A 12,310-nucleotide genomic window follows, 5' to 3' on the forward strand; every position below is an offset into this window, starting at 1 on the left:
TCTTCAGTGTTCTATAGTTTTCACTGTAGAAGCCCTTGACATCATTTGTTAGATGAGTTTCCAAGTATTTTATTTTTTTGAAGTTTTTGTGAATGGAATAGTTTTCATAGTTTCTCTTTCAGCAGGCTCACTATTGAAGTATAAGAAAATGATTGATTTATATATGTTGATCTCATATCCTGAAGTTTAACTACATTTGTTTGTCAGTTGTAGAGGTCTTTTGGTAAAGTTTTTATTTTTTTGATCTTATAAATATAGGATCATATCATCAGCAAAGAGAGATAATTTGAGCTCTTCTTTTCCTATTTGTATCCCTTTAATTTCCTTCTCTTGTCTGACTGCTCTGGCTAGAGTTTCGAGGATTATGTTGAATAGGAGTGGTAAGAGTGGGCATCCTTGTCTTGTTCCTATTCTTAGAGGAAATACTTTCAATTTTTCTCCATTCAATATGATGTTGACTTTGGGTTTGTCATATATAGCCTTTACAACATTAAGAAAATTTCCTTCTATCCTATCTATCCTAGTTTCTTTAGTGTTTTAAACATGAATTGGTGTTGCACTTTGTTAAATACTTTTCCGATACTCATTGAGATAATCATGTAATTCTTGTTTTTAAGTCTATTTATACAGTGAATTATATTTATTGATTTTCATATGTTGAATCAAATTTGGATCCCTGAAAGTAAACTCCCTTTATCATGGTGCACTATCTTTTTAATGTGTTTTTATATGCAGTTTAACAATATTTTATTAATAATTTTTGTATTGAGGTTCATCAAGGATATTGGTCTGAAGTTTTTTCTTTGATGTGTCTTGGTATTGGAAGTGTGGTTTTGGTATTAGGGTGATACTGGTTTCATACAATGAATTTAGCAGTGATTTCTCCTTTCCTATTTAATTACTTAATTTGAGAATTGGTTCTTTAAAGGTCCTATGGAACTTGGCTGAGAATCTTTTCAGTCCTGGAATTTTCTTTGTTGGAATGCTTTTGATATCTGTTTCAATTTCATTTCTTGATATTGATATGTTTAGGTTTTCTATATCCTCATGGTTCAATTTGGGTAGGGCATGTCTCTAGGAATTTGTTATTATCTTCAAGATTTTCTAGCTTAATAAAGTATAAAATTTCAAAATAGTTTCTGATGAGTCTCTGGATTTCAGTGGAGTATGTGATATTTCTTTTTTCACCTCTAATTTTATTTATTTTTCTCTTCTCCCTCTTTATTTTGGTTAATTTGGCTAGGGATTATCAATCTTGTTTATCCTTTCAAAAGACCAACTATTTGTTTTATTGATCCATTATATTATTTTAAATTCTCTATTTCACTGATTTCAGGTCTTATTTCCTGTCTTCTAAAATGATGTTGGTTTGTTCTTATTTTTCTAGGGCTTTGAGGTATAATGTTAGATTATTTATTTGGTATCTATTTTTAATGTATGAACTCAGTGCTATAAATTTTTCTCTTAGCATTGCCTTTATACTGTCCCAGAGATTTTGATATGTTGTATCAGTATTCTTATTTGTTTGTAAATTTTTTTTATTTCTCCTCTAATTTCTTCTGCAATCTATTAATCATTCAAAAGTGAATTTACTTATTATCCAGGTGTTAGAGTGTTTTTTGTTTTTTATATTGGCCTTCCTTCCTTCCATCTTGCCTTCCTTCCTCCCTTTGCTCCTTCCCTGCCTTCCTTCCTTCCTTCCTTTCCTTTCCTTTTTGGTGGTGCTGGGGATTGAAACCACAGCCTTGAGCATGGTGGGCAAGTGCTCTACTCACTGAGCATCCCCACTCCAGACCTTTATACTGGCATTGATTTCTAATTTCACTCTACTATGATATGATAGGATGCAAGGAATCATCTCTATTTTTTAGTTTGCTGAGATTTGCTTTGTGACCTAAAATATGATCTATTTTAGAAAATGTTCCATGCACTGCTGAGAAGGTGAATTCATTGTGAATGGATGAAATATTCTATTGATGTCTGTTAGATCCCTTTGGTTAATGATATATATATATATCTGAAGAGCCTTTACTCAGTTTATGTGTAGGTGCTCTATCAAATGGAAAGAGAGGTGTGTTGAAGTCACCCAGTGTTATTGTATCTGTGGTCTATTTGATTCATAATATTAAAGATAGTTTATTTTATGTACATAGATGCACCGTTGTATGGGACATAAATAGTTATAGTCATTATATCTTATTGTTGGATGATTCCCTTGACCAGTGTGAAGTGACCTTCTTTGTTTCTTCTGATTAATTCTGGCTTAAAGTCCACTTTCTCTGACATGAGAATGGGTACCCTGCTGCAGATTCTTAGTTGGATTCCTGATCCCTCCTTGGAACTATTCTTGTTCTTGGATAAAATAAATAGTTTTGTTGTTATTCTCGTTGTTGGAGAATGATGACTGGTATCTCCTACTCTGTCATCTTGCTCCCATCACTCTTCTCTCCCTCTTCTCATAAGATCACACATCATTTTGGACTAGGACCCACATATATGATCTCACTTTAACAAATCCTTATATTTCCAAATATAGTCACATTACAAGGTGTAATGTGGGTTAAAACTACAGAATTTCAATGTATAAATTTGGAAGGAAGCATAATTCAGTCTATAACAAATCTATAGAAAAATTTTCTATTCTTCAGAGCAGCTTAAAATAGTTGTCTTCTATATACACATTAAATTATTTTATTTCGTGGCAATCCAGTTTTTTATAATGACTTCACTATTTATAAAGATATTTGGCTTCTAAAGTTAAAAAGTAGTTAATTTGATAAAATTTTCAGAAGAAAATAATTTTTAAAACTAGGCTTCAAAATGGGATGCTTCTAAGACAAAGAACTAACAGGTTGTTTTTTTTTTTTTTTTTGAGAAAAGTAAATAAAACACTGCAGTCCCCAAAGGAACAAAAATAATAACCAATACTTAAATAATATTTTCATACCTGACATCCAAAGAAAAATGTTATTCCCTAGGTCTTCTTTAAATTCATCATTAAAGAGGTTACTAGATTCTGGAAATGCTTCCCGGAATGTTGCATATATAGCTTGTGCCAGACAATCAGGATATACCTACCAAAATGGAGTCATATTATGTTAATTTTATATAACATACAAACATGTTTTATATAACATATCTTAACTATCAGAGAAATTACTAGCTTGGGAGATATATATATATTTTTCTTATGGCTTGTATTTAGCCATTTTATTACTTCTTTGTATCTCTAATTGAGGGGCATGAACCAAAAAAAGTTGAAAAATTACGTTAATTTAAGTGTTAACATTTTACAAAATAATAAATAAAGAAGGAAATTAATAATAAGGACAGTTTGATTATTAGCCATAAAACTTATTATTGCTATCCACATTTAGAAAATGATGTATATAGGTTATCATTATAAAAAGTATAAGTTTAAATAATTGGAGCTTATTTCAATGCGTTAACATAATATAATCAGTATTTTTTAAAATAATTTTTTGTCAAGGACTTTGTTTATTTATATGCAGTACTGAGAATTGAACTCAGTGCCTCACACATGCTAGGCAAGCACTCTACCACTGAGCCACAATCCCAGCCCCAGTATTGTTTAAATATTAAAACCATGATCATATATCATCAAATATATAGAACTGTTAGTATTCAATTAGCTTCCAAATCTCCAAACCATAAAATTTCTCTCAGGATATGACTAAACCCAGAAAGTTAAAGTTTTTATATTAAAGAGATTTATATCACTATTTTAGTATTTTCATTTAGATAAGTGTTTATAAAACAATCAACACGTAAGCCCTTAATTCTGTAAAATTTTAGAAATGGAAGGGTCCTTAGAGGTCCCTGAGGCACACTGAATAATGGTGCAAAAGATACATATGTTCTAATCTCTAGAACTTGTAGAGATTACTTTATAAGACAAAAGGATTTTATAGGTATAATTAAAGATCTTGAAAATTTATCTTGGATTCTCCTGTGGGCTCTTAAATGTAATCATAAAAGTCATTAGAAAAGTGAAGTTGAGCAAAATTTAATGAGATAAGAAAGAAGAAAGTAATGTGATAATAGTATAGGCAAAGACTAGAGTGATATAACCATAAACCAAAGATTATGGGCCACCACCAGAAGCTAGAAGAGGCAAAGAATGGATTCTTCCTGGAGGCTTCTAGAGAAAACAATCTTGCCAACATCTTGATTTTCACCCTGTAAGATTCACTGTGGGCTTCTGGTCTCTATAGCTAAGAAAATGAATTTCTGTTGTATTAAACAACTACGTTTAATAAGTTCATAATAACTTATTAAAGCAGCAATAAGAAACAATATGGTTACCTAATCCAATAATACTCAGATTTGCTAGTAAAATAGTGTATCTTTTAAGACCTCCAAGATCTTTTTGTGGGGTGGGAGGATATATGAGAAAAAAAAAAAAAACCTCTGTAATGTATTGCATTTAATTTTATTGAATGAACCATAAATATCTTTACAACCAGAAATGATCACATATTATATCTGTGGTGTATAAGATTATGTAAACAGTTAAAATATTGAATAAGGTGAATAAGGAATGAAGGAATATTGTTGTGAGACACTGGAAGAAAGGGAAGTAAACATCACACTAAATGTGTTTGGGTTCATATTAATGTACTTAATAGTGGGAACTGAAGAAAATATTTTCATTCTTAAACATTAATAAGTTTCCTCTGGCTTTTTAAGATAAATTACATGAACCAAGAGCAATTAAACCCTCACTTAGTTGAATGAGTGTAAAATAATGGAAAATGGACAAGAAGAGATGAAGCTCCACCTATACTTAAATATTCCTCCTGGGATATGCAACCTACAGGAAGGTGGCCTGGTTCTCAAACATGCAAGCAGGGAGAGGAATTATTGAAAGAATAGGTCAAGGAGTCTAATTACTAAGGTATGTACATTTTGTTCTCAAATATGGCTTTGAATCCTGATTAAACAACTTCTAATTTTGCTTTGGAAGTAGATACTTAAAGTAGGAACCCAGAAAAAGTCAAGTCATGATTTGAGAGATGTTACAATTATATCTTCTATTAAATAACACACACATCTTGGGGGAGAACATTTAGATCATAAAAGTAGGACCAAGAACTAGAGAATGGGGGATATCTAATGGGACCACTTCATCCTTATCCTTTATTAAAGAGTCATTTGATGAAGTTGCTTTATTTTATCAAGCCGTGTAGATAGGCTAGGCACACTTAGTAAATGCACATTAATATAAAATCCACAAAAGGACATATTAGTGAAAGAATATGGTTAGAAAAAAACATTTTTTTAAATTTTCAGCTAATTTAACAACAAAGTTTTAATCATTAACTTTTTTCCTGAAAATAAGAAAAAACAATTTCAATATTAGCAAAGGAAATCCTACTTTATCTTTCAGAACAATATTGTTCCACATGACAATGATTTAACATTTAATGTAACCAAAAACCTACTTATGAACCTGAGAGGTTGAGCAGATTATGTAGGTAATTTGTATCAGATTACAGACATGAAGCTGAATTTCTTTATTCCAAGTCCGCTACCACATTTTACATATGCATTTGTAAGATAGGTAAAGGATGAACATAAGTGTTTGAAAACTTTGTGAATATAGGTTTATATATATTTTCATTATAAAGGACACTTTGTATTTTAAATCTGCATTAGCAATGAAAACATTGACAAATTCTAAAATAATTATGTATTTCTGATTTACAGATTGCCAAAGCAACAAAGTATTTGAATATGGCTTGTGTTTTGAAATGCAAGCTATTAAATATAAACATTTCCAAGAACATTTCTACATTCTTCGTTTTACTTTACTCAAGAATATTATTTTAATCAATATTAGTATAACAGCAAAAAAATCAAAACAAGCATTTGAGTCATAATTTTATGCATTGTATTTTATTGTAACAGATGATTGGTTCTTAAGTATAATATAGAAAATTTATTTTAAATAGATCAAATGATTCATCATAAAGAAAAAAATAAGTCAATTTGTAGGTAAATTGAACAAAATCAAGAATGTATATAGGATAAGTTAATATTTTTCAAATTATTAGTATCATACAAAATATTATACTAAATATTCTGTAAGACTTTGAGGCATGAGAATACTATATTCTTGTGGGGAGTGACAGTAAGAGCATAACTTTTAAAATATTGCCATTACTTACTGTATATCAGACAAGTTTGCTTTCAAAGTAACAAAATGTGTTCTTGTATATGTTTAAACAAAATAACTATTTTTTCTATTTAATTCACTCTAAAAATAATTAACATAACTGTTCATTTCTACCATTACCTGAAAAAATGCATCTTTCCGTCTTAAAGGTATGCTAATGAAAAGTGTCACATAACTTTCTGAAATTCTATCAAATAAGCAATCTTGATTTTTTTTGTTAGGCTGAAAATTAAAATATGTATGAAATTAAAATCAATATTACAGTTAATCCCACTATTATGTATAATTATAATGCACAAAAATATAAGGGGAAAATGCAATTGGGAATTTATTTGTATAATATCAGTAGTTTTTCTATTCTTAAAGGGAAGCCAATTGATATAAGGGAATGAGGATGGGTTTTAGCATCACGCAAACCTGAATTTGAATACTGGCTCTGTTATTTATTAGTTGCATTACCTTTGGTGAGATAATTATGCCCCAGTTTTCTTATCTGACAGGTGTAGGACAGATATACAATGCATTAAAGAAGTGTAGTAAAATTAAATAGGGACAAAGAACACGTTTTTGTACACAAAACATGATACCTGGTATACAGAAAACACAAACATAAGGAGTTAATGAAGGTTCTTGCACAGTATTTATTATGTAGAAGGCAATCAATGGCTTAGTTAACTTCAGTTCCCTACAATTCTAATTCATTCATTATCAGTAATACAGAGTGAAATTAAAGCAATAAGGAATGAGACCGAACTAATACAATTATGATAAGAGAGCTAAATTGGAAACAAAAGAAATATATTTTAAGAAGAAACACATCTATATATAAAAATAATGTCAATATTAAAGTGCCAATGTAGTACCCTGATTCTTGCACTACTAAGCAACAAAGAGGTGAATTAGCATCTAAAGTCATTATACAATAAAGGTGAATTAAACAGTTCCAACTCATTTATGACATAGACTGTAGAAGTGCAAGCTGGCATTAATGATTTTTGGTAACAAAATCCCCCAAATTTTCAAATTTAAGGTAGTTTGTAATGAAATCATCAAACAAAATAACCTGGGATTTATAGATAGATTTATTAATAAATCTTAGACCTAAAATGAAATTACATATCACCTAGCTTGAATCCTTCTACTTCAGTGCCTGCTCTGATCTCAGAAATGTCAAGGGGAATTATTATTTTTAAAAATTTATTGGTTCTTTTCAGTCATCTATGACAGCAGAATCCATTATAATATAATTATACAAGCACAGATATATCTTATTCTAGTTGGAGTCCCATTATTATGGAGGTACATGGTGGTGGGATTCACTGTATTATTTTCATATATGTACACAGAAAAATTATGTCAGATGCCAGATTCATTCTACTGTCTTTCCTTTGTCTATAGCCCGTCCCTTCCCTCTATTCCTCATTGTCTTATCTACTGCATTTCTATTCTTCCCTTCATTTCGTCCTTATTATGAGTTAGCTTCTACACATAAAGCTATCCAGTTAAATACTCAAGAATTGGACTATAATCCAGGTCTATTAACTACCAATATAATTTGCATACTTGTTTATTAACTTCTTTGCTGTTATCATAGCAATAATAACACTAATAGCAATTCTTCATTACTTATGTCAATGGTTCTGACATACACAGTTATTTGAGAATTAAATGAAGTGATATATACATATATATATATATATATATATATATACAATACAAATATAATTTACTCAAGATAGCATGTTTCAACTACATAATCTATAGTTAACACCTGTGAAGAGGAGAAAAGAAATTTGTACAAGACAGAAATTTCCAGGATATGTTTTTGATTAATATAATTCAACCTAGTGTGTGTATCTTTTTTTTTTTTTTTTAAATTAATTTTTATTGTAGGTTGTTCAAAACATTACATAGTTCTTGATATATCATATTTCACACTTTGATTCAAGTGGGATATGCGCTCCCATTTTTACCCCATATACAGATTGCATAATCACATCATTTGCACAACAATTGATTTACATATTGCCATTCTGGTGTCTGTTGTATTCTGCTGCCTTTCCTATCCTCTACTATCCCCCCTCCCCCCTCCCCTCCCCTCTTCTCTCTCTACCCCCTCTACTGTAATTCATTTCTCCCCCTTATATTTTTCCTCCTTTCCCCTCACTTCCTCTTGTATGTAATTTTGTATACCCCTGAGGGTCTCCTTCCATTTACATGCAATTTCCCTTCTCTCTCCCTTTCCCTCCCACCTCTCATCCCTGTTTAATGTTAATCTTCTTCTCATGCTCTTTGTCCCTACTCTGTTCTTAGCTACTCTCCTTATATCAAAGAAGACATTTGGCATTTGTTTTTAAGGGATTGGCTGGCTTCACTTAGCATAATCTGCTCTAATGCCATCCATTTCCCTCCAAATTCTATGATTTTGTCATTTCTTAATGCAGAGTAATACTCCATTGTGTATAAATGCCACATTTTTTTTATCCATTCGTCTATTGAAGGGCATCTAGGTTGGTTCCACAGTCTTGCTATTGTGAATTGTGCTGCTATGAACATGGATGTAGCAGTGTCCCTATAGTGTGCTCTTTTTAGGTCTTTAGGGAATAGACCGAGTAGGGGAATAGCTGGATCAAATGGTGGTTCCATTCCGAGCTTTCCAAGAAATCTCCATACTGCTTTCCAAATTGGCCGCACCAATTTGCAGTCCCACCAGCAATGTACAAGAGTACCCTTTTCCCCACATCCTCGCCAGCACTTGTTGCTGTTTGACTTCCTAATGGCTGCCAATCTTACTGGAGTGAGATGGTATCTTAGGGTGGTTTTGATTTGCATTTCTCTGACTGCTAGAGATGGTGAGCATTTTTTCATATACTTGTTGATTGATTGTATGTCCTCCTCTGAGAAATGTCTGTTCAGGTCCTTGGCCCATTTGTTGATTGGGTTATTCGTTATCTCATTGTCTAATTTTTTTAGTTCTTTGTATATTCTGGATATTAGGGCTCTGTCTGAAGTGTGAGGAGTAAAGATTTGTTCCCAGGACGTAGGCTCCCTATTTACCTCTCTTATTGTTTCTTTTGCTGAGAAAAAACTTTTTAGTTTGAGTAAGTCCCATTTGTTGATTCTAGTTATTAACTGTTGTGCTATGGGTGTCCTATTGAGGAATTTGGAGCCCGACCCCACAGTATGTAGATCATAGCCAACTTTTTCTTCTATCAGACGCCATGTCTCTGATTTGATATCAAGTTCCTTGATCCACTTTGAGTTAACTTTTGTGCATGGCGAGAGAAAGGGATTCAGTTTCATTTTGTTGCATATGGATTTCCAGTTTTCCCAACACCATTTGTTGAAGATGCTATCCTTCTTCCATTGCATGCTTTTAGCCCCTTTATCAAATATAAGATAGTTGTAGTTTTGTGGATTGGTTTCTGTGTCCTCTATTCTGTACCATTGGTCCACCCGCCTGTTTTGGTACCAGTACCATGCTGTTTTTGTTACTATTGCTCTGTAGTATAGTTTGAAGTCTGGTATAGCTATACCGCCTGATTCACACTTCCTGCTTAGCATTGTTTTTGCTATTCTGGGTCTTTTATTTTTCCATATGAATTTCATGATTGCTTTCTCTATTTCTACAAGAAATGCCGTTGGGATTTTGATTGGCATTGCATTAAACCTATAGAGAACTTTTGGTAATATCGCCATTTTGATGATGTTACTTCTACCTATCCATGAACAGGGTATATTTTTCCATCTTCTAAGATCTTCTTCTATTTCTCTCTTTAGGGTTCTGTAGTTTTCATTGTATAAGTCTTTCACCTCTTTTGTTAGGTTGATTCCCAAGTATTTTATTTTTTTTGAGGATATTGTGAATGGGGTGGTTGTCCTCATTTCCATTTCAGAGGATTTGTCGCTGATATACAGGAATGCCTTTGATTTATGCGTGTTGATTTTATAGCCTGCCACTTTGCTGAATTCATTTATTAGCTCTAATAGTTTCTTTGTAGACCCTTTTGGGTCTGCTAGGTATAGAATCATGTCATCTGCAAATAGTGATAATTTGAGTTCTTCTTTTCCTATTTTTATGCCTTTAATTTCTTTCGTCTGTCTAATTGCTCTGGCCAGTGATTCGAGAACTATGTTGAACAGAAGTGGTGAGAGAGGGCATCCCTGTCTTGTTCCAGATTTTAGAGGGAATGCCTTCAGTTTTTCTCCATTCAGAATGATGCTAGCCTGAGGCTTGGCATAGATTGCTTTTACAATATTGAGGTATGTTCCTGTTATCCCTATTTTTTCTAGAGTTTTGAACATAAAGGGATGCTGTACTTTGTCGAATGCTTTTTCCGCATCTATCGAGATGATCATATGGTTCTTATTTTTAAGCCTATTGATGTGGTGAATAACATTTATTGATTTCCGTATATTGAACCAGCCTTGCATCCCAGGGATAAATCCTACCTGATCATGGTGCACAATTTTTTTGATATGTTTTTGTATCCGGTTCGCCAGAAGTTTATTGAGGATTTTTGCATCTAGGTTCATTAGAGATATTGGTCTGTAGTTTTCTTTCTTTGTAGTGTCTTTGTCTGGTTTAGGAATCAGGGTGATGTTGGCCTCATAGAATGAATTTGGTAGTTCTCCCTCTTTTTCTATTTCCTGAAATAGCTTGAAAAGTATTGGTATTAGTTCCTCTTTAAAGGTTTTGTAAAACTCTGCTGTATACCCATCCGGTCCTGGGCTTTTCTTAGTTGGTAGTCTTTTGATGGTATCTTCTATTTCCTCAATTGATATTGGTCTGTTTAGGTTGTCAATATCCTCCTGACTCAATCTGGGCAAATCATATGACTTAAGAAATTTATCGATGCCTTCACTATCTTCTATTTTATTGGAGTATAAGTATTCAAAATAGTTTCTGATAATCTTCTGTATTTCTGAAGTGTCTGTTGTGATATTGCCTTTTTCATCCCGTATGCTGGTAATTTGAGTTCTCTCTCTTCTTCTCTTCGTTAGCGTGGCTAAGGGTCTGTCAATTTTATTTATTTTTTCAAAGAACCAACTTTTAGTTTTGTCAATTTTTTCAATTGTTTCTTTCGTTTCGATTTCATTAATTTCAGCTCTGATTTTAATTATTTCTTGTCTTCTACTTCTTTTGCTGTTGTTTTGCTCTTCTTTTTCTAGGATTCTGAGTTGAAGTATTAGATCATTTATTTGTTGGTTTTTTCTTTTTCTAAGGAATGAACTCCAAGCAATAAATTTTTCCCTTAGAACTGCTTTCAATGTGTCCCATAGATTCCGATATGTTGTGTCTGTGTTTTCATTTATCTCTAAGAATTTTTTAATTTCCTCCTTGATGTCTTCTATAACCCATTGATCATTCAGTAACCTATTGTTCATTCTCCAGGTGATGCATGATTTTTCCTTACTTCTTTTATCGTTAATTTTCAATTTCATTCCATTATGGTCAGATAAGATGCATGGTATTATCTCTACTCCTTTATATTGTCTAAGAGTTGCCCTGTGACATAATATATGATCTATTTTTGAGAAGGATCCATGTGCTGCTGAGAAAAAAGTGTAACTGCTTGATGTTGGGTGGTATATTCTATATATGTCAATTAAGTCTAGGTTATTAATTGTGTTATTGAGCTCTACAGTTTCCTTATTCAACTTTTGTTTGGAAGATCTGTCCAGTGGTGAGAGAGGTGTGTTGAAGTCTCCCATGATTATTGTATGGTGGTCTATTAGACTCTTGAACTTGAGAAGAGTTTGTTTGATGAACATAGCTGCACCATTGTTTGGGGCATATATATTTATGATTGTTATGTCTTGTTGGTGTATGGTTCCCTTAAGAAGTATGTAGTGTCCCTCTTCATCCCTTTTGATTAACTTTGGCTTGAAATCTATTTTATTTGATATGAGTATGGACACTCCTGCTTGTTTCCGAAGTCCATATGAGTGATATGATTTTTCCCAACCTTTCACCTTCAGTCTATGTATGTCTTTTCCTATCAAATGCGTCTCCTGAAGGCAGCATATTGTTGGGTCTTGTTTTGTGATCCATTCTACTAGCCTGTGTCTCTTAATTGGTGAGTTTAAGCCATTAACATTTAGGGTTAT

General features: G+C 32.4%; 1 protein-coding gene across 1 annotated transcript in view; it reads right to left on the minus strand.

Annotated features, from left to right (window-relative positions):
* Fam227b (family with sequence similarity 227 member B) overlaps positions 1-12,310 on the minus strand; it is a 58,642-nt gene that overhangs the window by 21,573 nt on the left and 24,759 nt on the right. The window contains exons 8-9 of the mRNA XM_076849399.2: positions 6,320-6,421; positions 2,948-3,074 (exon numbers count right to left, since the gene is read on the minus strand). Of these exons, the coding sequence (XP_076705514.2) occupies positions 2,948-3,074; positions 6,320-6,421 (229 nt within the window). The remainder of the gene's footprint in view (positions 1-2,947; positions 3,075-6,319; positions 6,422-12,310) is intronic.

Source organism: Callospermophilus lateralis, chromosome 3 (genome assembly GCF_048772815.1).
Source record: "Callospermophilus lateralis isolate mCalLat2 chromosome 3, mCalLat2.hap1, whole genome shotgun sequence".
NCBI classification, from domain to species: Eukaryota; Metazoa; Chordata; class Mammalia; order Rodentia; family Sciuridae; genus Callospermophilus; species Callospermophilus lateralis.